Here is a 20,053-nt window from a genome sequence, read left to right on the forward strand (position 1 = left end):
GCTATACACTATGCTATGTTAATTTTGCAGCAACAGAAAATAGCAAAGAATCTTTTTGGCTACAACAAGATCATGCATTGAGCTGAGCAGATCACTGACAGTAATAACACATGTCTATGACTATCCCAGCTTCCTTTTCTTGAATCATACAACAGACTAACATCCGTTATGACCTATCTTCCCGTTGTACACACAATACAACACACAGATTGTAATGGGACCATAGCTTTGTTCTGATTCTTTACATCATACATGGGCTACATAACAGGAAACCATTATTTGTCTGGGAATGACTTTAACCCAAACACAAGAAGAATATAAGCAACATAAAAACAGACACAAAGACAGTATGCAGTAATAATATGATAAAAATACAAAATGCAGACATTGGGGTCCGTGACCTTTAGAAACAAACACATGTCTATCTGGTAGTGAGCATATGGCTCTACAGGAACCAAGGCTCCTACTTAACACAGAGGTGTAAATTACTAGTCGTTTCCAATTTAGAGCTCTGTATAAACTTATAAAATACGTTTTTCTGTACGTTAAAAATGAAACCTACAGAAACAGATGCAAGAACGCAGTGTGACCCTAGCCAAACGTCACTGTAAATTTTGGTGCACAATGTTGAGTTCAAACCATGCTCCATATTGCCCAATTTCATGACCTTTGGCCTTTCTTGTTACCCACACCTTTGTCACCCAAGTGAAGGGTGACATAAAGCACATAAAAATCTGTTGCTAAGCATGTACTCCAGGCCAGAAATCTGGCACCTGGACTTATTAAAGGAGAAGTCCGGCGAAAATTTTTATTCAAGTATTGTACAGCCCCCCAAAAGTTATACAAATCACCAATATACACTTATTACAGGAAATGCTTATAAAGTGCTTTTTTCCCTGCACTTACTACTGCATCAAGGCTTCACTTCCTGGATAACATGGTGATGTCAGGACCCGACTCCCAGAGCTGTGCAGGCTGTGGCTGCTGGAGAGGATGATGGCAGGGGGACACTGAGGGACACAGGGCACTGGAGGGACACTGAGCATCCCCCTGCCATCATCCTCTCCAGCAGCCACAGCCCGCACAGCTCTGGGAGTCTGGTCATGACATCACCATTTTATCCAGGAAGTGAAGCCTTGATGCAGTAGTAAGTGCAGGGAAAAAGCTCTTTATAAGCATTTCCTGCAATAAGTGTATATTGGTGATTTGTATAACTTTTGAGGGGCAATACAATACTTAAGAGAAGTCCAGTGAAAATTTTCATTAAACAGCCTATGCCATAATTTAGTGTTTTTGGCACCAGCATCTTCTTTGGCAGCTCCTCTAAGCAGGTTACAAGATCTCATGAGTGGCTTTACGAGCCGGGACACTCTTGTATTTTGTTTTAGTCCACTTTAACTTCTATCAACCTGACTGTGGATTGTTTACATGTTGGCTGGTTCGGCACTTAAATGTGAGTTGGACTTGTTGTTTACATGCGGGCACCTGTGACCTAACAGGCTACTAGGCCTTCTGTGCCTTATTGGGTCTCCTGATGATCCAGCACTGTGTGTGTGTGATGTGTCGTAATTGTCTGCCATAATTTCTTGGCTATTAGTCGTTTGGTACATGATTTATACCAGGCCAATATGGTTGCCTAGTTGATTGCATTATGCCGAGACATTTTGGCCCCAATATTCGTGATCTCACACTTGCGGCACTATCCGCGGGTTCTGCCCAATGAACCTGCTGATATGCCCCAGCAGCTCTTTACCTTCTGACTTGATAGCTGGTAATAACGTTTTTCTTCTCTTCCATGTTCTCTTTTAATTTGCTAATTGCCCCCATGCTAATCCGGGGTTTATGAGCATTTGGTGTGTTGCCCGCCGGCCAGGAGCACCACCATGGCCCACCCAGCCCGACCCCTTGCAACTCGCCCACTATGCATTTTCATATATGCATAGTGACCTCTATTTACCACGCCTTCACAGGAAGAAGCCTGTCTCCGATGGGACATCTTCCCTGCACATGCGTGGTAAATAGAGGCCACCATGAATATATGAATATGAATAGTGTGCGGGATGCAAGGGGGCAGGCTGGGTGGCATGCAAGGGGCGGGCCGTGGTGGTGCTCCAGGCCAGTGGGTGATACCCCAAGTGCTTCTAAACCCTGGATTAGCAAAGGGGCAATCAAATGAGAATGTCGAAGAGAAGACGTTCTTACCAGCGATCAAGTCCGAAGGTACAGAGCTGCTGGAGCATATCAGCAGGTTCACTATGCAGTACCTGCTGATAATGCCGCTTTAAGAATTTTCTGGACAATTTTAAATGTATATCTAATAAAATTAAATAAAAAGTTTTAACCTACATGACGCAGTGAAAAGAGGTTGTTTTTTTTTTTTTTTATAGCGTGTGCCGGTATAAATATTTTTTGAATTGCATTGGCGCCATGTACATCACTTTGTACAAGAGTAAAATGCGACTATTGCAAATGAGAAAAAAATTAATTCTATGCAGACCCTGGCACAGAAAAAATATATTCACGTTTGTGTCATTCACAACCCAGTCAATAAATGAGCCAAGCTTTACAGCATTATTGGGCTAAAATGAAGCCACTTTTGAGAAATGCAACATTGTCCTTATGCTAATACCTAGTGACACGGCCAGCTGTTTGGAAAAGCTGGGACTGAACAAAGAAGCGTGCGGAGCAGAGAACAGAGGTCACCTAAGGGTAAGGGGACATATGCTCAGACTGCTTAAGCTCCACAACACAACCTGTTAACTGGTAATTAATTGTATAAGAGATAAGATCTAATGAATCTGTAATCCCCTCAGAGTTAACTGGACAAGGGGCGGCCGAGAGGACACAGTGGATGGACACCAGCGCCATTGTTTACCTGAAGCAAATAAACAAGCAGAGTTGTATGCCTTATAGGGTCCGTGCAGCAACACTGGATAGCACCAACATACACCACAGCGCTTCATACAAGCAATGCCTAGAAGGGAGGATCTGATCAATGGGGATTCAGTGTCTTGCACCTGAAGATCATGTACACGACGTGACCCTTTCCAGGTGGGCTGGTGGTGGCTCGTATATTATAGGGGTGGATTAGCAGGATAGGACTTTGTCTGGCCCTGTCTCAGGCAGTGAAATATTTTGCCAACTCACCAAATTCCTCATCTGATGATCCTTTGTAGATCTTAAGATAAGCAGATTCACAGTCTTGGGATTCTATATCCAGGTCTGCCAGCTTCACATATAGACTTTTCCCTAGGGGTACTCTGATTGTGACTGAACACTGGGTATAGTTTGGATAGGTGCCGGGATAGTTCTTAGAAGTTATGGTTCCGCTTTCTTCATTGCTGACAATGTGTCCACATCCATCCACTGGAAGAGAAGAAAAACAATGAGTATATTGACCAATTCCTCTATAATAGCAGTGCACATTCTGTGCTACACAGTGGAGATTCCGAAGAGCCTGCATATTTATTTTACCACATACGGGAAATCATTTATGTTATATGTGTTAAATGTTGATCTGCTGCTTTTCAGCAAAATTTAAACAACTATAAGGTAATATGCATATTCAAACTGTACAAGACTACCTGCCACTTCAGGACCACCTGATTCATGTGGGTCCCTAAAGGTCCTCTTACACGGCTTACACAAGTGAACGCCGATCAGTGTGATTAATCGTGCATCCGGGCAGTCTAAATGATTACTGTATTGTTTGTGCATCCATTTAAATAGACAAGGCATTAAAGCATGCTCAAGATTGCCTCATCTCTTCTAGCAATGATTCCAGCTGGATCCCTACAATAAAAACTCATTTTACTTTCTTCTCTTTGCTTACTTGATTATTCGGAGTTTGTTTTCTAATATTGTTTACTATATTCTCATCTTTACCTCCATAGTATAGTATAATAACCATCTCATCATTGCCTATTCGATCCACTATAAACTTTAGATGGTCAAATAAATGTATTGTCACATTCAGAAAGAAGTCACGGGTATTGACCTATAGGTGGACACATTGGTCCAGTACAGAGGTGGATAGAACACCTGGGCCAGGCTTTGTCCAAAACTCTCTCACTTGTGAGCATTCTGCACCTGTTATCTGTAGAAGCAAGGTGTGGAAAGAGTCCCTGGGGAACTATTTTATGAATGTAACAGTGAGAACTTCCTCATTTCACTCATTTCTACCCAACCTTGTATCTTATCCTTCCGTTGTTCTACATATATAGGTTACTTATATGCTTTGTGTACACAGGATGATCAGTCAAGAATGGTGATGATCACATAGGCACAAAAAGCGGAATTTGTCTTTTATCCCACCCAGAAAGTGACAATGACATGTGTCAGACTTTCATGCAATTCCAGTTTGGCAGCATTAATGTAGAGTCACATACCTCTAGAAGTCAATGTATATGGCAGGCTACGCGTCATGCAGTGGTCTCATTCAGCTGGCCAGTCAGTGTGCAGGGAGTGACTCCAGCTCTTGGAAATATTAGACTGCCAGTGTTAAGTGGGATCTACTCTCAGGGCCGTGATGAATTTTTATTTTTCAGCTGCATATTAACATGGAAGTTTGGCTGCTGAAACAACTTTGTGGTCTGCCGTATTCTTAGCCAAAGCTCAGAAACCTGTCTCCATTTGGCCCATACATTACTGCTAGATTTAATACTCACAGCCAAAATCCAGCAAACCCAAGTGACTCGTACATATTAAGATATATAACAGCTAGACTATAAGAGATATGGTAATATTGAGATGAGAGCCCTTATGGGAAAAATCAATTAGTAATAGGATATGTTGCTCTGCATACAACCAGGCTAAGGGTCCTATTACACAGAGCGATTATCTGCCAAATCAGGCCCCTGTAATAAAGACAATGATCAGCCATGGAGCCGATTATCAGTTGATCATTGGCCGTTGGCCTTGCATTGCTCCAAGTAGTAGGAGATGCACAGTTGTCGACTCAAAAGACCTATACTATACTTACCTCTCCAGGCTCCCCGGTGTTCCCACTGCTGACACTTCCTACCTCCTCTGTAGTGATAGCCTGTTTAGCCAATCACTGGCTGCGGCACGGTCCTATTTTAGTCAGTTATTGGCTGAGCAGGCTGTCACAGCAGAGACAGGGTAGGAAGTGTCAGCGGCGGCTGCAGTAAGCGGGAACAGGCAGCATGGAGAGGCAAGTAATAACATTTCCTATATATAGCAATGACTGCACAATCAAGCCGCATAATGGGTTTGGTAAGACGCCAATCTAGAAGACAGGCGCTCACTTAAATGGAAAATCTGTCAATGTAATACGACCCTTAGTTGAAAGTACTTTTGACAACATGCAGCCCCCATGCCCTATATGAGTTATATCATTATTATATCTAGTCCTCTTCTGACCTCATAAAAAGCTTATATGGAAATAAAATTAGCGAGATATATAGAGGGGTGAAAAAGCAGATCGGAGGGACTGAACAATTACAGCATTAGCTGCATAACAACAAATTCATTTAGGTAATTCCCTATTTCACCATTATAACATACACATGGATACCCATCTTTTTTTCTCTATTGTGTAAAGTGGCAACATTCACTGTCTTCTACCCTTATTGTACTGTGGTTTCTACACGACACAGTCCCTGCTGGGGGGTTTCTGTGAGGGGGAGAAGGCGACGTGCTGAAAGACATTGATGTCCCTAAAGACAATGCTGTGATGTGACAATACTGACTAGTGATGGAAGACAAGAAGTGGTGAACAGAAGGGAAGCAATGTAAAATTTGGTATGAAACATTCCAGAACATTGCACTATACCTAGTAGGCTGCATGGGTTATAGGGAACTGTAGGTAAAATAAAAATGCTGAAGGCCCACTAGACGGTGATGGGAGAGGAGTGTAATGATACCTTGTGCTTTGGTTAGGTTAAAGAACCTTTCTTGATACCCCAGTAGCTGCAATGGCAAGTGCCCAGGAGGCGGGCTCCTTTTTTATAGGTGCACAATGATTGACAGTTCTAGTGGTCTCCTAACTTGAAAAGACAAGAACATACTATAACTAGACTAGTGTTCTACAAAATAGAGTTTTCACGATACCAGAATTCACAATGCTAAAGTTGTTGTCCGTATGCAATTCAATGCAATTCATATCTGGTCCCATGTAGCCTAATGTTACAATTGGGCATGAAGGGCTGCCTTTACTTGGGCACACATCAGATAATAACTAGTTGGATGCAGCTCTAGGGAGTCCTGGAAAATATGAATATGAATACAGCCTATGGCCTATGGCTGTATCCATTGTTTCCAGGCAGCCTTAGGGCTGCATCATACTTCTTCAGCCACCAGTGAGTTCTGATGGACCCAAGTGTGCTCATCTCTAATAATATCATATAGAACACTTCACCAGGTCAAATGTCAACCTACGTATTGTAATGATCATACAATGGATCTCATTGTTCATTGGTAAGAATTCCCCTGCAGACCATAGCACACACCATGGCAGCTTATTGCCGTCACTGGAGATGCATTTCCGGGTGGTTACCTGTACAATGTGTACTACACAGTCCACATGCCACATGCCTACCAACTATGTGAACTACATAACATATAAAGTTGCTTCCTGTGTCTCCGCTCCTTGCAACATTTTTTGATTGTTGAAATATCCTTAAGAAAGATTATAGCAAACGGATGGGTAATCATGATGGCAGCGGCAAAGGCATTTTTGTGTCTTAAGCCTGTAAACCGCACACAAAAAACCTCAGGAAATCCTTTTTGGATTATAATATAAAAGACAACAAGCCGGGAGCCCATGAATACCTCTCCACCCACCTGCAGATGTTCCTGCCTCTCCGGGACTCAGCATTTACTTACAATCTAATTATCCCCAGTATAGTCGCTGCAGGCCAAACTGCCCGGCCCCTGTGTGCGCTCGGGACCCTTCCTAGCACACAGCTGTGGTGATGTGATGATGTACGTGCAACTGAAAACACATCCATGCAAAATGCCTTACAAGCTTTAACCTCCTCCTTACGGCTCATGCACGATACCAAATTAAAGGGGTTATTCCGGATCAGAAAAGGCACAGCTACTTTTTTTTTTTTTTTTAAACAGCACCACAGGATCTGTAGTAGCTATACCCACATCAATGCTGCCAGTCACTGGCCTCAATGGCATCCAGCACAAGTGGTAAGGCCAGTACAGAGACACATAAGGACCCTATTACACCAAAAGATGTCTGACAGATTATCTGACTGATTTTTTTCAGCCAAAGTCAGGAACGGAGGATAAACAGAGAACAGGTCATAAAGATAAAGGCCCTATTCCACGAGACGATTATCTTTCAGATTATCGTTAAGTCGTTTGAAATTAAGCGCTAATCGTTCAGTTGAATAGCAGTTAACTATTAACGACCGAAGGAGAATTTGTTGATTGCGCAATAAGACCGGAACCTATTTTTATCGTTGCTCGTTCGCATTGAGTAAGACGTCGGTCGTTCGCAGTAGTGACGAACGCAATAGCGACGACAAGAGGACCGCAAGAACGATCATAAGTAACGATTATCGTTCCATGTAAATGGGTGATCGATTTCAGGTCTTTCGCAATAGCGGTCATTTGGATCGTTTATCATTAACGATTATGCAAACGATAATCGTCCCGTGGAAAAGGGCCCTAAGACTGAGATTTTTCCTCTTTTTAAAACCGTTCCTGGCTTTGGCTGAAAAAATCTGTCAGGCATCTTTTGGTGTAATAATGTCTTATGGCCCTAATTCACGGGTCGTCATAGAGGAGCAAACGAGCGCTGTCAGCTCTTGTTCGCTCCTCGTTCCCCGCTCTCTGCCACCGCTATTTCAACATGTTGAAAAACAGGCGACTGCAACGATCAGCCGACATGAATGATGTCGGCTGATCGTTGCACTCTATTAATCGTTCCGTGGAATAGGGCCTTTAATCCCTGCAGCCATCTAAACAACCTCTTTAACAAAATCTCAAAGTACACAGGTCTAAAAGGAATGAGTTATTCCTAAAACTGAACAGAAACTGATACAATGAAAATAATAAATAAATAGTAAACAAAAGATCTGTATTACGCATGCGGGCTGCTTCCCTATTTTCATACCAAAGTTTGAATCAGCCCATTGGGTGGTTTTACCTATAGCATTTCAGTAAGCAGCACATATTTCTTGCCATTTTTTATTTTTATTTAATTTATTTTTAAAAAGAACAAAAAAGTTACAGCCATGCTGAAAGTCTATAGGCAAGTATAATTTGCATTATAAACAAGCATTTTTAGGACCTTTTTTCCCCCAAAAAACACAGCACTCTGTAGGAGGTGGTGGTGGTGGATGGTGCATATAAGGTTTTCTATACAGTTCTCTGTAAGTACTTGAACGGACCCCGAAAAAATTTATTTTTGAAGTGTATAAATAGAAGAAATGCCTTCTAAAAAAAGGAAATGGGATTCACGACATTCTTAGGAGACAGAAGAATTTGGGCAAACCAACCAAGATGGTGTTTGTTTATAGAGTGACAAACTCGTGCCTTTTTCACACGTCCACATAAGTTCTCAGTATTTGTGGATCCGCAGATACAGAGTACTTTGTAACCCATTATTTCCTATGGTGCAATTCCCACATCCTGTATTTTTGCAGATCCTCGACAAAAAATAAAAAGGAAATGTTGTAATACGGTATAATAAGTCTAGCACTCTTCAAAACAGTTACAGAATTGTAGAAGCCATTTAAAGGGGAACTCCGGCTACGTTTACTCGCCAGAGAACAGCACAGCACTATCTCTGAAAAGGAGGGCGACACAGCCTGAAGCAAGTCATGGCACAGCTGCATTCTAAAGACGCCATTCTGTGCTGCGACGTCGGACTTCAAGCTCCGTTTAAAGGAAGCATGGCCAGAGTAACCCTTTAAGCTCCTGCCGGCAGCCATTTTCAGTTAGTGACATTTTTTGCCACCCCCCACCCTCTTTTTCCTTTTTTTTTTGCGGATCCACCTCTGTGGTTTATCTCCAAAAAGGATCAGGCATTGAAATCCAAAATGCCCAATCCTGAAGAGTGGGAAGACCAACCCCTGGCACCGCACCAATCCAGAGACCAGGGATAAAATTCCTTAAGATGGGAACACCGCTTTAAAGAGGTACTTCGGCGCTGATAACAAAAAACAATCAATCATAAACATAGTTTTTACATTACCCATCCCTCCGGAGTCTGTCTCCGTTTGAATTTCCTACTACTTGCAGGTCCCTGAAGCTCCAGTTGGTGGCTTCATTTTTTTCTTTACTTCCAGGTTTGGGCTTTCCCATGATGCACTTTGTCTCCTGTGATGCCTAACTGACTCTGTAAAACTGTTAGATGGCTTACAGCTTGTTCAGCCAATCAGAGCTGAGCAACCTGAGTCATCTGACAAAGGGAGGCTGGCCTAACAGGGCTTAGACCCGCCTCCCTCTTGATGATGTCATTGACACAAAATGGCTGCCACAGAGCAGCCTGGGGCCAACAGTCATTAGGTAAGAATGAGTTTACTTAACTTCCTGGTGGGGGATTGAGGGGGGAAAAGATAGGGAAGGGGGGCAGATAGGTGATTGAAGCATATTACAAAGTTATATAACTTTGTAATCTGTTTCAATTACTGGGAAAAACCTTTTTGCTGGAGTACCCCTTTAAGATAAGACCTCAGATGGGCACACAGTAGCGGTGTTTTACCATATAGTATCTAAAAGCCACATCATTTTTCTAAAAACTAACTTACAACAAAGTAATTAATGGAAGTATGTCTGTTATATCCAAGTATGGAAAGTTAAACACAGGAACAATACATCCAAATTCTAGTAAAACCTGAGGGGGCAGTGCATAATATAAGGCCACAGGATAACAGAGGTCATCATGCAAGTTTTTCCTAGAAACTTTCTTTTAGGGTGCCTTCACACGTACAGTATCGCAGCAAAATACATTGCGATACTCTATAATATTAGCCCCTGCCCACTTAACCCACCGTTGCCAGGCTTAAACATTACCCGCCCGCGCTCCTGCCTGCTTCTTCAGCTCCCGGCTCCCTGATGTCCCGCTCAGCCAAATCAGTGGACAGGGCACTTATTGGCTGAGCGGGAGCTGGAGAAGCAGGCAGGAGCACGGGCAGGTAATGAATTAGCCCGGCAATAGCGGAATAAAAATCTGCTATGAGAATGTAGAGCCTGAATGACAGGACACCGCATCACAACGGATTTTGCTGCAGAATTTGCAGCGTAAAAAATCCACTGCAATACTGTACATGTGAAGACACCGTATAGCTAGATTCATGATTTGACAGTTTACAGCACATATACATTAGGAACCAGTCAAAATGGGATGCTAGCACAGGAACCATTGACTATTTCCTAAAACTTAAAAGTGCAGTGTGAATTTTCAGCTTCTGCAATAAATCTGCCATACCTTAATACGTTCTTCTACACTGAAATATCAGTCTACTGAGAACCCCCATTACATAGACGGACACTCATTAAGGAGAAGACATAGCACTTGCGTGTTCTGGTCTAACAATGGCCATCATTTCTCCTGTAATATCGAGCACCCTCACCCTGTTGGTAAATATTTGAGCACGGAGCCACTGATGGTTATCTATCAGCACTGTCAGCAATTTCCTTGAAACTCTTACAAGTGAACAACCAATATAACATAAGTAATAGAATCTGTTCAAGGTACAGTATATATATAGGTCTTGGGGAGAAGGACAAACTGGTATAGTAAGGGTGGTATTACACTGGACGATTTATAATCTTAAACGACCACTATGAAAAACAATCTTAAATCGTTCACAGTATTACACAGGATGATCATTACTTACAGACGTTCTTGTCCTCGTCCTTTCCTGGCTGATAGACCAGGGAACCACCGAACGACGTGTTATTACACCAAATGATGTTCAAATAATTTGTGCACCATCAACAATGAAAATAGGTCCAGATTCTATCAAACGTTCAACGATTTCTCGTTGGTCGTTTAATCGTTGCCTGTTATTTCATGAAACATTTATTGTTAAAATCTGAATGATCTAACGATTTTTCGAAGGATAATCACCCTGTGTAATATGGCCCTTAGTCTAGGAAGGTAAGTTGACTTTTTTATAGTTGTGGTACAGCAGCAATTTAACCGGTTACGGAGCAGATAGATATATTATATATATATATTATATATACACACACATACATACATACATACACACACACACACTTCTTTTCGGTCTTATCATAGACCCATGTCCTGTAAAGTTAGTAACCAGAGCTTAATACGTATACATACAATTCTGGAGTCTGTATCAGATTTTCTCATTCACCTGGTGATCATGTGATACAATACAGAGAAATGTAACCAGACACTCCGTGGCATCTTTAGCTACAGAACTGGTGTTTAAGAATTTACTGTAACTAGTTCTGGCCATAAAGTCAGGAAGTGGGTAAGAAAACAACTACACGATATTTGCTTGCACATAACAGGCTGTGTAAACCTCATGCTTCACATCTAAACCCTAGCAGAGACCAGGCAGCTTGTAGTCAGCACTATTTTCTAGCAAGTCATCGTTTCAGAATAGGAGATAATACAATAGGTAGCCATAGGTTATGATGAGCTACTGTACTGTTATTAAAGGTGTAAACAAAAAATTGATTTCTTTAAAATCAACTGGTGTCAGAAACAAATTACAAATTTGTGTAACTTTCTATTTGAAAATCTCAAGTCTTCCAGTCCTTATCAGCTGCTGTATGTCCTGCAGGAAGTGGTGTATTCCTTACAGTCTAACACTGACCAGAGTAGCAGCAAATCCCCATAGAAAACCTTTAATTCTCTGAACAGTTCCTCACATAAACAGAGGTGGCGGCAGAGAGGATGGTGTCAGACTGAAAAGAAAACACCACTTCCTGCAGAACATACAGCAGCTGATAAGTACTGAAAGACTTGAAATTTTTAAACAGACGTAATTCCAAATCTATATAATGACACCAGTTGATTTTAAAGAAGACATTTTTTGTCGAAGTACCCCTTTAAAATGCATTAGCGTAATTATTTTGGTGCATAGATTTCCCTTCTATACACTGCCCCAAGTGTCCCCCCCCCTTTTAATTTGGGTCATTTTTAAATTAATTGACATAGGCACAACAAGTGCCTGAAAGCATATGAAACAGCTATTGACACTATAAAAGGTAACGGCAAAGGCTCCATTTCCTAAACCTTTTATTGACCATGACTGTATAGGCTCAATACCTAATCTCTAAATCTGCATAGGGGCAAACATGGCTTCCTGGCAGGTCTGATCAGCTCTGATCTGTGACAAAAGACTTTCCTAAAGATCTGTAGGCCGGTCGCTGCCAATTTACATGAGAAACAAGGCCAAGCGAGAAGCAGCAGAGCATGTTGGGTTCTGTTTGAAACCGATCAGCGCACTAAAATACCATTCCAATCCCAGAAATTGCTGAAGTCAGCGGCAAGTCTGCCAGCTGGTGTCTCTCCAGAAAATAACAATACCAAGGGAAGCTTAGGTGCAAATGACAAGCTGTTTCTGCCGCGCCACAAGACAACCTGTGCTCTACAGGCACACCACAAGGCTGCTACAGAGGGATCAGATTTACCATGGTCAGCCGAGAGTATGCCGGATCTATAACCACACAAAGAGATCTCCAGGAACTTCTGCCACAATCTGACTTCACTCATGGAAACTCCCACAATCCTATTCCCATATTCATATTACTTCCAATGTCTTGGACTTTGTAGTGTTATTCCTAGTGACACACACCTAATATGTAAAAATAAAAAGACATTTTTCTTTTAAATTAACTGGTTTCGGAAAGTTATATAGATTTGTAATTTACTTCTTTTTAAAAATCTAAAGTCTTCCCATACTAATCAGCTTCTGTATGTCCTGCATGAAATGTCATTTTCTTTCAAGCCTGACACAGTGCTCTCTGCTGTCCGAGACAGGAACTGTCCAGAGCAGTAGCGAATCCCCATAGAAAACCTCTCCTGCTCTGGAAAGTTCCTGACATGGTCAGACTGGAAATAATACACCACTTCCTGCAGGACATACAGCAGATGATAAGTACTAGAAGACTTGAGATTGTTAAATAGAAGTAATTTACAAATCTATATAACTTTCTGAAACCAGTTGATTTGAAAGAAAAAGATTTTCTCCGGAGAACCCCTTTAACAGTTTAGAAAAGTAACTTTGCAAACTTGTATCTAAATCAATATACAGTGGTACCTTGGTTTAAGAGTAACTTGGTTTAAGAGCATTTTGGTTTAAGAGCTCCCGCTACTGGGTGGGAGGGGGAGTGGAGAAGGGGCATGGTCTGCATAGCGGGGTCTACAGCTCTGTGCCCTGACCCAGGAAGTCTCCCTCACCTTTCAAATCATAGCAGATCCACTTCAGGCTGGGGCTTACATCAGGGGACTGGACTGTGAAGGTAATCTCTCCATAGCTGTAGCCCCTCTCTCCCCGGACAGAGAGTGCTGCTATACTGTGCCCACATCTGCCCTGCTCATTCCTTCATTCTCCCTACGGTCTCTGTCCGCCCTTGTGTTTCCCATCCTCTCCATTACTGTATAGTAACTTATAATATCACATATTCTGCTGTTTCTGAATGTTTGTTTCATCTGTTTTACATGTTATTCAGAACAATAAATCATTATTTTTGGGGTGTGGAACCAATTGTCTGCATTTCTATGATTTCTTATGGGGAAATTAGCTTTGGTTTAAGAGTGGATTTGGATTACAAGCACGCTCCTAAACAACAAATTATACTCTTAATCCAAGGCACCCGTGTATTGTCCTTGCACAGTGATTGTGTCTGCCTCCTGTGAAATAAAGGACACATGAGAATGCTGACATGTCAGGCATCTGTTTACTGGCAAAACAAAAACCCTGTGACTGCTGGATGTCAGGGAGTGATCCCTAATGAAATCTCTGAAGACAACCTGCATCTCATCCCACAAGACACAGGGACACTAGCAGCAGGCTGCTTAGCATGTGCGCTCACATATATGTATATCCCAGACAGGTTTACATTCAGTTATTGTAGATTTACCAACCACATCTGCTGGAAGTTTGTTCCAAGCACCTACTACTCTTTCGGTAAAGTCATATTTTCTAGTTGCTTCTATAATATCTTACTGTACTCATACTTTCCAAACTGTATGGTGGCTGTGCAATATATTGAGGCTATACTATATATAAAGGTTTGAATACACTTATTTGAACAACTAGGGGAGAGATAGAGTAAAACATAGTAAAATTCTATCACATTCTAGTGCTGTGCAAAAAAATAAATAAAAAAAGACAAGTTTTCAAAGAAAAACCTTTGAAGTTTTGCAATATATTATAGCTGCAGAACAAAGGATAAGCAGGAAATCCTATGGACACGGTTAGTAAGCAGACGCTGTGCTGTGACCACGCTGAGTGGGATGTTATCTCTCAGACAGTGATCAGTGGAAACAAAGCATTCCCCTGGCAATCTGTGCTGAAAGCAGGACAAACCGCTACAATGGTGTCTGCCCATAAGCCGCCCCACACTGCATATGCATCCCCTGTGCTGGTGATAAAGGGGGGGAGGGGGGGTCCTCTATTAACAGACGCTCGCTTCTTATTAAACAGGGTCATCGGTCATTAAACACAATGAATGGATTATTTATTTCATTTACAATGTGACAGATAGGGGCTATCACTTATTAACTATAGTAAGATCTCATTTGCACAGATAGTTCCCTCCCTACTAGTGTGAAGAGTCTGTGTACAGTGGAGACTTCTCATTACTGCACATTAGGGCTCAAACAGTTTGGAGGTTTTCACAGTGAGGTGCAGCAGGGTTGTATTAGCACGTTACAATACGTGGATCCCTAACATGCCCAGACAACATACTTCTTATGTATATTGTTGTGAAATATAAATATGTTACCATATTTTTACAGAATTTCCTATTATTCCTCGAAAAAGTCAGTAGGTACGGCAACTTTAACGGGGTACTCAAGCGAAAATATTTTTCTGGTGTCAGAAAGTGACATAGTGAGATTTGTAATTTACTTCTATTTAAAATTCTCGTCTTCCAGTACTTATCAGCTGCTGTATGTCCTGCAGGAATTGGTGTAGTCTTTCCAGCTCGATACAATGCTCTCTGCTGCCACCTCTGTCCATGTAAGGAACTATCCAGGAGAGGTTTTCTATAGGGAATTGCTGTTGCTCTGGACAGTTCCTGTCTGGGGCAGAGGTGGCAGCAGAGAGCACTGTGTCTGACATGAAAGAATACACCACTTCCTGCAGGACATACAGCTGCCGGAAGACTTGAGATTTTTTTTAAATAGAAGTAAATAAAAAATCTATAAAGCTTTCTGAAACCAGCTGATTTGAAAGGAAAAAAAGCTTTTCACCAGACTACCCCTTTAAGGCCCCTTTCAACCATCATTATACTGTCTACAATTATAGATCAGTATGGTACTCACAGATTTAAAGGAGAAGTCCGGCAAAATTTTTTATTAAAGTACTGTACTGCCCCCCAAAAGTTTTACAAATTACCAATATACACTTATTACGGGAAATATTTTCCGGGAGATATTTTTTTTTAATCTTATTCATTTTTCAAATACTAAAAAGCTGCGGGTTTCCCCCCCCCCCCCTCCACACAGAAAGTGAGTGCAGATAATCTACAGCTAATATACTACTTGTGGCCCTACCCTTACGGCAGCTGAAAGCACAATTACAGGTCTCCTGGTGTATACTTTCAAACAGGAAACCAAGACGTGTGAGGCATTCTGTTTTCTTACTCCATAAATAGTGCACACGACTTCCCTTGGGTGGAAAACACAATGAAACCAGAAGAATCTATAGCATTTGAATATTGTCCAAATCTCTAGTAAGCAAAGGGTCCCTGTATATGAAAGCCAGTGGGAAAACGGGAATAGTCCTGGACCTGTCCGTGTCACCTTTCCTATAACACACACAACTTGTATACATAACTTTCCCTAAAATATGGCCGCCCATGTCCCAGGAAGCAGCTGCTCCTCACATCTACACAGTGAAATGGATTCAGTGAGCGACCAATGGATTCAATCATGGCTATGCTCCAACAACGGGAAAATGACGACCATAGTTTTTGCGCCAAAAGTCTACTGGCAATGACGGCCGCAAATAACGTTCATGATCATCCAAGAAGACAGCCACCATTTTTCCATTGTGGTAACATAACCTAAGGCTATGTTCACACACTTTTCTGGCTCATTTAGAGCTATAGGCCACAGGCTGTATCCATGTTTTCCAGGACTCCGTAGGGCTTCTTACTTCTTCAACTACTGGTACTCAAATGCCGCACGATTGGACTCAAACATGCTCAAGTTCCGCTCTTCTCTAGCGTTTTGCCTTATATTGTATTATAAACTACACGATGGTGGCGGAATTGGCACATGCCCGCAGGCGGTGACCGTATCACTAGGTGTTTCATAACAAAATTCACATAATGTGTTTGTGGCAACAAGCAATAGTCAGAAAACCAGTCTAAAGAGTTTCTCAGACAGTGACTAACAAAAGATCTAAACCAGATATATGACTCTCTAATTAGTAACGTAAATGAAACCGACACATCCACCTAACCCTACACTAGGATGTCAGACAGGTCCATCATGACTGGTGTCCTTCAGGTGGAATACACACATACCAATATACGGTGCTATGTGATTCACTGGAAGAAAAGCATAAAATCTGAGTCACATTGAGAAGTTTGCGTTGACATTGTGTATGTTCAATGTATGTATCACAGCACATAGGCCGAATGTGTGCACGGCTACCGTACAGCTTCTATACGTGCACATTACAACTATCGCTATAACACAGCCCATTCAGATAAAAACCTTAATAGTCTTGACGTCCATGCACTCTCTGACAATCATAATTCCACTGTATGACACAAGCGCTTGGTCGTCCCCATGCACGTCATTTACTTCTACTAAACACGACTACTTTGCCATTGTCGTACCTTCCATTTTTTCCCAAAACAACAGGTTTCTGTCACAATACCATGGAATGTGGTGTCTACAGCTTGGCATAGAGAGACACAAAGCATGTCAAGGGAATGGGTTGGCGAGGAACCATCCTGCACCAAACCACAACAGGGGTCGTGCATCAAACACATTGGACAGTTGCCTCAGCAACCCAATTGCCCGGGATGAGAGGTGTCTCTCCAAGATGAACTGAGGAGTACATGCGGAATGGTATCATGATAGTGACCTTTTCACATTTCCAACTTCCTACTCCGCCTCCTCAACTCAGCTCAGGACTTCAAACACAAGATGAAGAACATTAGAGAAAGCTTTAATCCCCCTAAAACTCTTCTACACAACTTCTCAGTGCTCTTCTCAACTACTACTGATAAAATGGCTTCCACCCTACTCTCCATATCGCATCTCACCACCTGTGTACTGGAGCTGGTCTCATACCACCTTAACCTTACTGTGTACGCCCCATCCAATCTCTAACCACTTCCAGTCACTAACCACTTGCATCTTCCTTTACACGGGGAGCCATCACGCCCATCCCTCAACCCACCTCACTACTCCCTATTTGCCTCAACACTCCTTAAACCGGCACTGTCATGGTCACATAGAGTCTTTCCCATCTTGCCACATGAGATGGTCTCTACGGTAAAGGGCCCTTTTCCCAGCAAAGAGCGTTCCTAGAAACACGCAATAATCGGACGTATACTGATTGGATCTTTGAGCGGCGGTAAATTCTATCTTATCGGTAACGTCTCTCTGTGTAGACAGGAGGGGGGAGATTTATCAAACTGCTGTAAAGTAGAATTGTTAGTTGCCCCTAGCAACCAATCAGATTCCGCCTTTCATTTTTAAAAGAATCTGTGAGAAATGAAAGGTGAAATCTGATTGTTGCTAGGGGCAACTAAGCCAATTCTACTTTACAGCAGTTTGATACCGCTCCCCCGAGATGTGCGGCTGCTTCATCGTTCCTTGTAAAGCCATGGCAAATGAGCGCTGATCGGAACTCCTTTGCATCCTTGGACAGCCGTGTAAAAGGACCTACGAAGCTCTTCTCCTGCTGCAAAACGGAGACATTTTTCTATCCTTGAACCCCTTAGCTGTAGTGGGGTTCCCTGGTCATCACAGAACAATGGAAATTTGATGAATCAGATAAATTAGTGTCAAAAGAGTCTTCCAATGAAAAACTGTGGAGATCATTGCAGGAATCTGCATGGCTGAACCCAATGATCTGGCAGAGTACCGATACCTGCTGCTGGGGCAGATACCTTCAACTGGTGCCATAACCTTCACTACCAGTCCTTTAGTCTATGGCCGGTTTACACTGGAGGACGTTCTGGTTCCCTGGTGTTTAAATCCAGCAGCAGAACCCTTCCCTATACGTTAGCACTCTAAGGGTGGTATTACACGGGCCGAGCAGGGCCCGATAATAACTGTAAACGAGCGCCGATCTGCTAGATCGTCGCTCGTTTGCTGGGCCTATTACACGGCCCGATAATCGTCTAGCAAGAGCTGCAAGGACATCGTTACCGATGTCCTTACAGCCCTTGCTAAACTGGCATACATTACCCATCCACGTTCCAGGGCTGCTCCTGCCGTCCGCTTCTCCCGGGGTCCCGCGCGCGCTCTAGCTTCACATCGGCCTGTCAGCTGATAGGCCGCTCAGCCAATCACAGGCCGCGGCGGTCCCGGCCTGTGATTGGCTGAGCGGCCTATCAGCTGACAGGCCGATGTGAAGCTAGAGCGCGCGGGACCCCGGGAGAAGCGGACGGCAGGAGCAGCCCTGGAACGTGGATGGGTAATGTATATCGTTAGTCGCCGCTCGTGCACCGCTATTACACGCAGCGGTGCACGGTCGGCGTCCGACAAAAATAGGTTCTAAGGGCCCTATTCCACCGGACGATTATCGTTTGCATAACTGTTAACGATTAACGATCTCAAACGACCGCTATTGCGAAAGACCTGAAAACGTTCACTCATTTCCATGGAACGATAATCGTTACTTATGATTGTAATTGCGATAGTTTTTCTTCGCTATTGCGTTCGTATCTATTGCGAACGACGTCTTATTCAAAGCGAACGATTTGCGAACGTTTTGCGAACGAGCAACGATAAAAATAGGTCCAGGTCTAAAGGCCCTATTCCACGGAAAGATTATCGTTCGTATTCGGCCGATATCGGCCGCTACGGATGATAATCGTCCCGTGGAATAGAGTGCAACGATCAGCCGACATCGTTCATGTCGGCTGATCGTTGCAGTCGCTTGTTTTTCAACATGTATATAGCATGATATAGCAGCAATCTGCTGCCGGCGCTCCGTTGAATAGGAGCATCGGCAGCAGACGCTGCTATATCCTATGGGCTGCCCGGACGATCAGCGATCCCCCGGGCAGCCCCCCCGCAGCTCCCCGCCGCCCCCTCTCACACTCACCCGCTCGCTGGAGCCGCGTTGAATAGCGGCGGCAGCGAGCGGGGAACGAGGAGCAAACGAGCGCTGAGAGCGCTCGTTTGCTCCTCTAAACGACCTGTGGAATAGGGGCATTATAAAGCGATCAAAGATTTCTCGTTCGGTCGTTAATCGTTAACTGCATTTCAACCGAACGATTATCGTTTAGATTCGAACGATTTAACAATAATCTGAACGATAATTGTGCGGTGGAATAGGGCCTTAACCTATATCAACGATCAGCCGATGATCGTTGTCATCGGCTGATCGTTGCATTTATTACACGGAGCGATAATCGGCCGAATCGGGCCAATTCGGCCGAATATCGTTCCATGTAATAGGGCCCTAAGGCCATGTTCACACACTGTTTTTGGACCTGATTTTTGACAGTTGAAGGGGTATTCCCATTTAAACAAATATAATTACACTTGTAGGGCTTATCAAGTGAAATATAGTCGCAAATACATTCACTTTGCAAACTTGTCTTCTTCTGATATGCTGCTCTTTTCCCCCCATTGTGGACACCCTGCAGTCTAGGTTACAGACCATCACTCTGCTCTAAAAGCATTCCTCTGGCTGTAGCGATAGCTATAGTATACATATAT

The 20,053-nt window shown here is 42.9% G+C and overlaps 1 protein-coding gene across 1 annotated transcript in view; it reads right to left on the reverse strand.

Annotated features, from left to right (window-relative positions):
* Positions 1 to 20,053, reverse strand: part of DCBLD1 (discoidin, CUB and LCCL domain containing 1) — a 46,744-nt gene that overhangs the window by 25,493 nt on the left and 1,198 nt on the right. Inside the window, exon 2 of the mRNA XM_069974928.1 lies at positions 3,148 to 3,366. Within this exon, the coding sequence (XP_069831029.1) occupies positions 3,148 to 3,366 (219 nt within the window). The remainder of the gene's footprint in view (positions 1 to 3,147; positions 3,367 to 20,053) is intronic.

The sequence above is a fragment of the Dendropsophus ebraccatus genome, chromosome 6 (genome assembly GCF_027789765.1).
Source record: "Dendropsophus ebraccatus isolate aDenEbr1 chromosome 6, aDenEbr1.pat, whole genome shotgun sequence".
Taxonomy (NCBI): domain Eukaryota; kingdom Metazoa; phylum Chordata; class Amphibia; order Anura; family Hylidae; genus Dendropsophus; species Dendropsophus ebraccatus.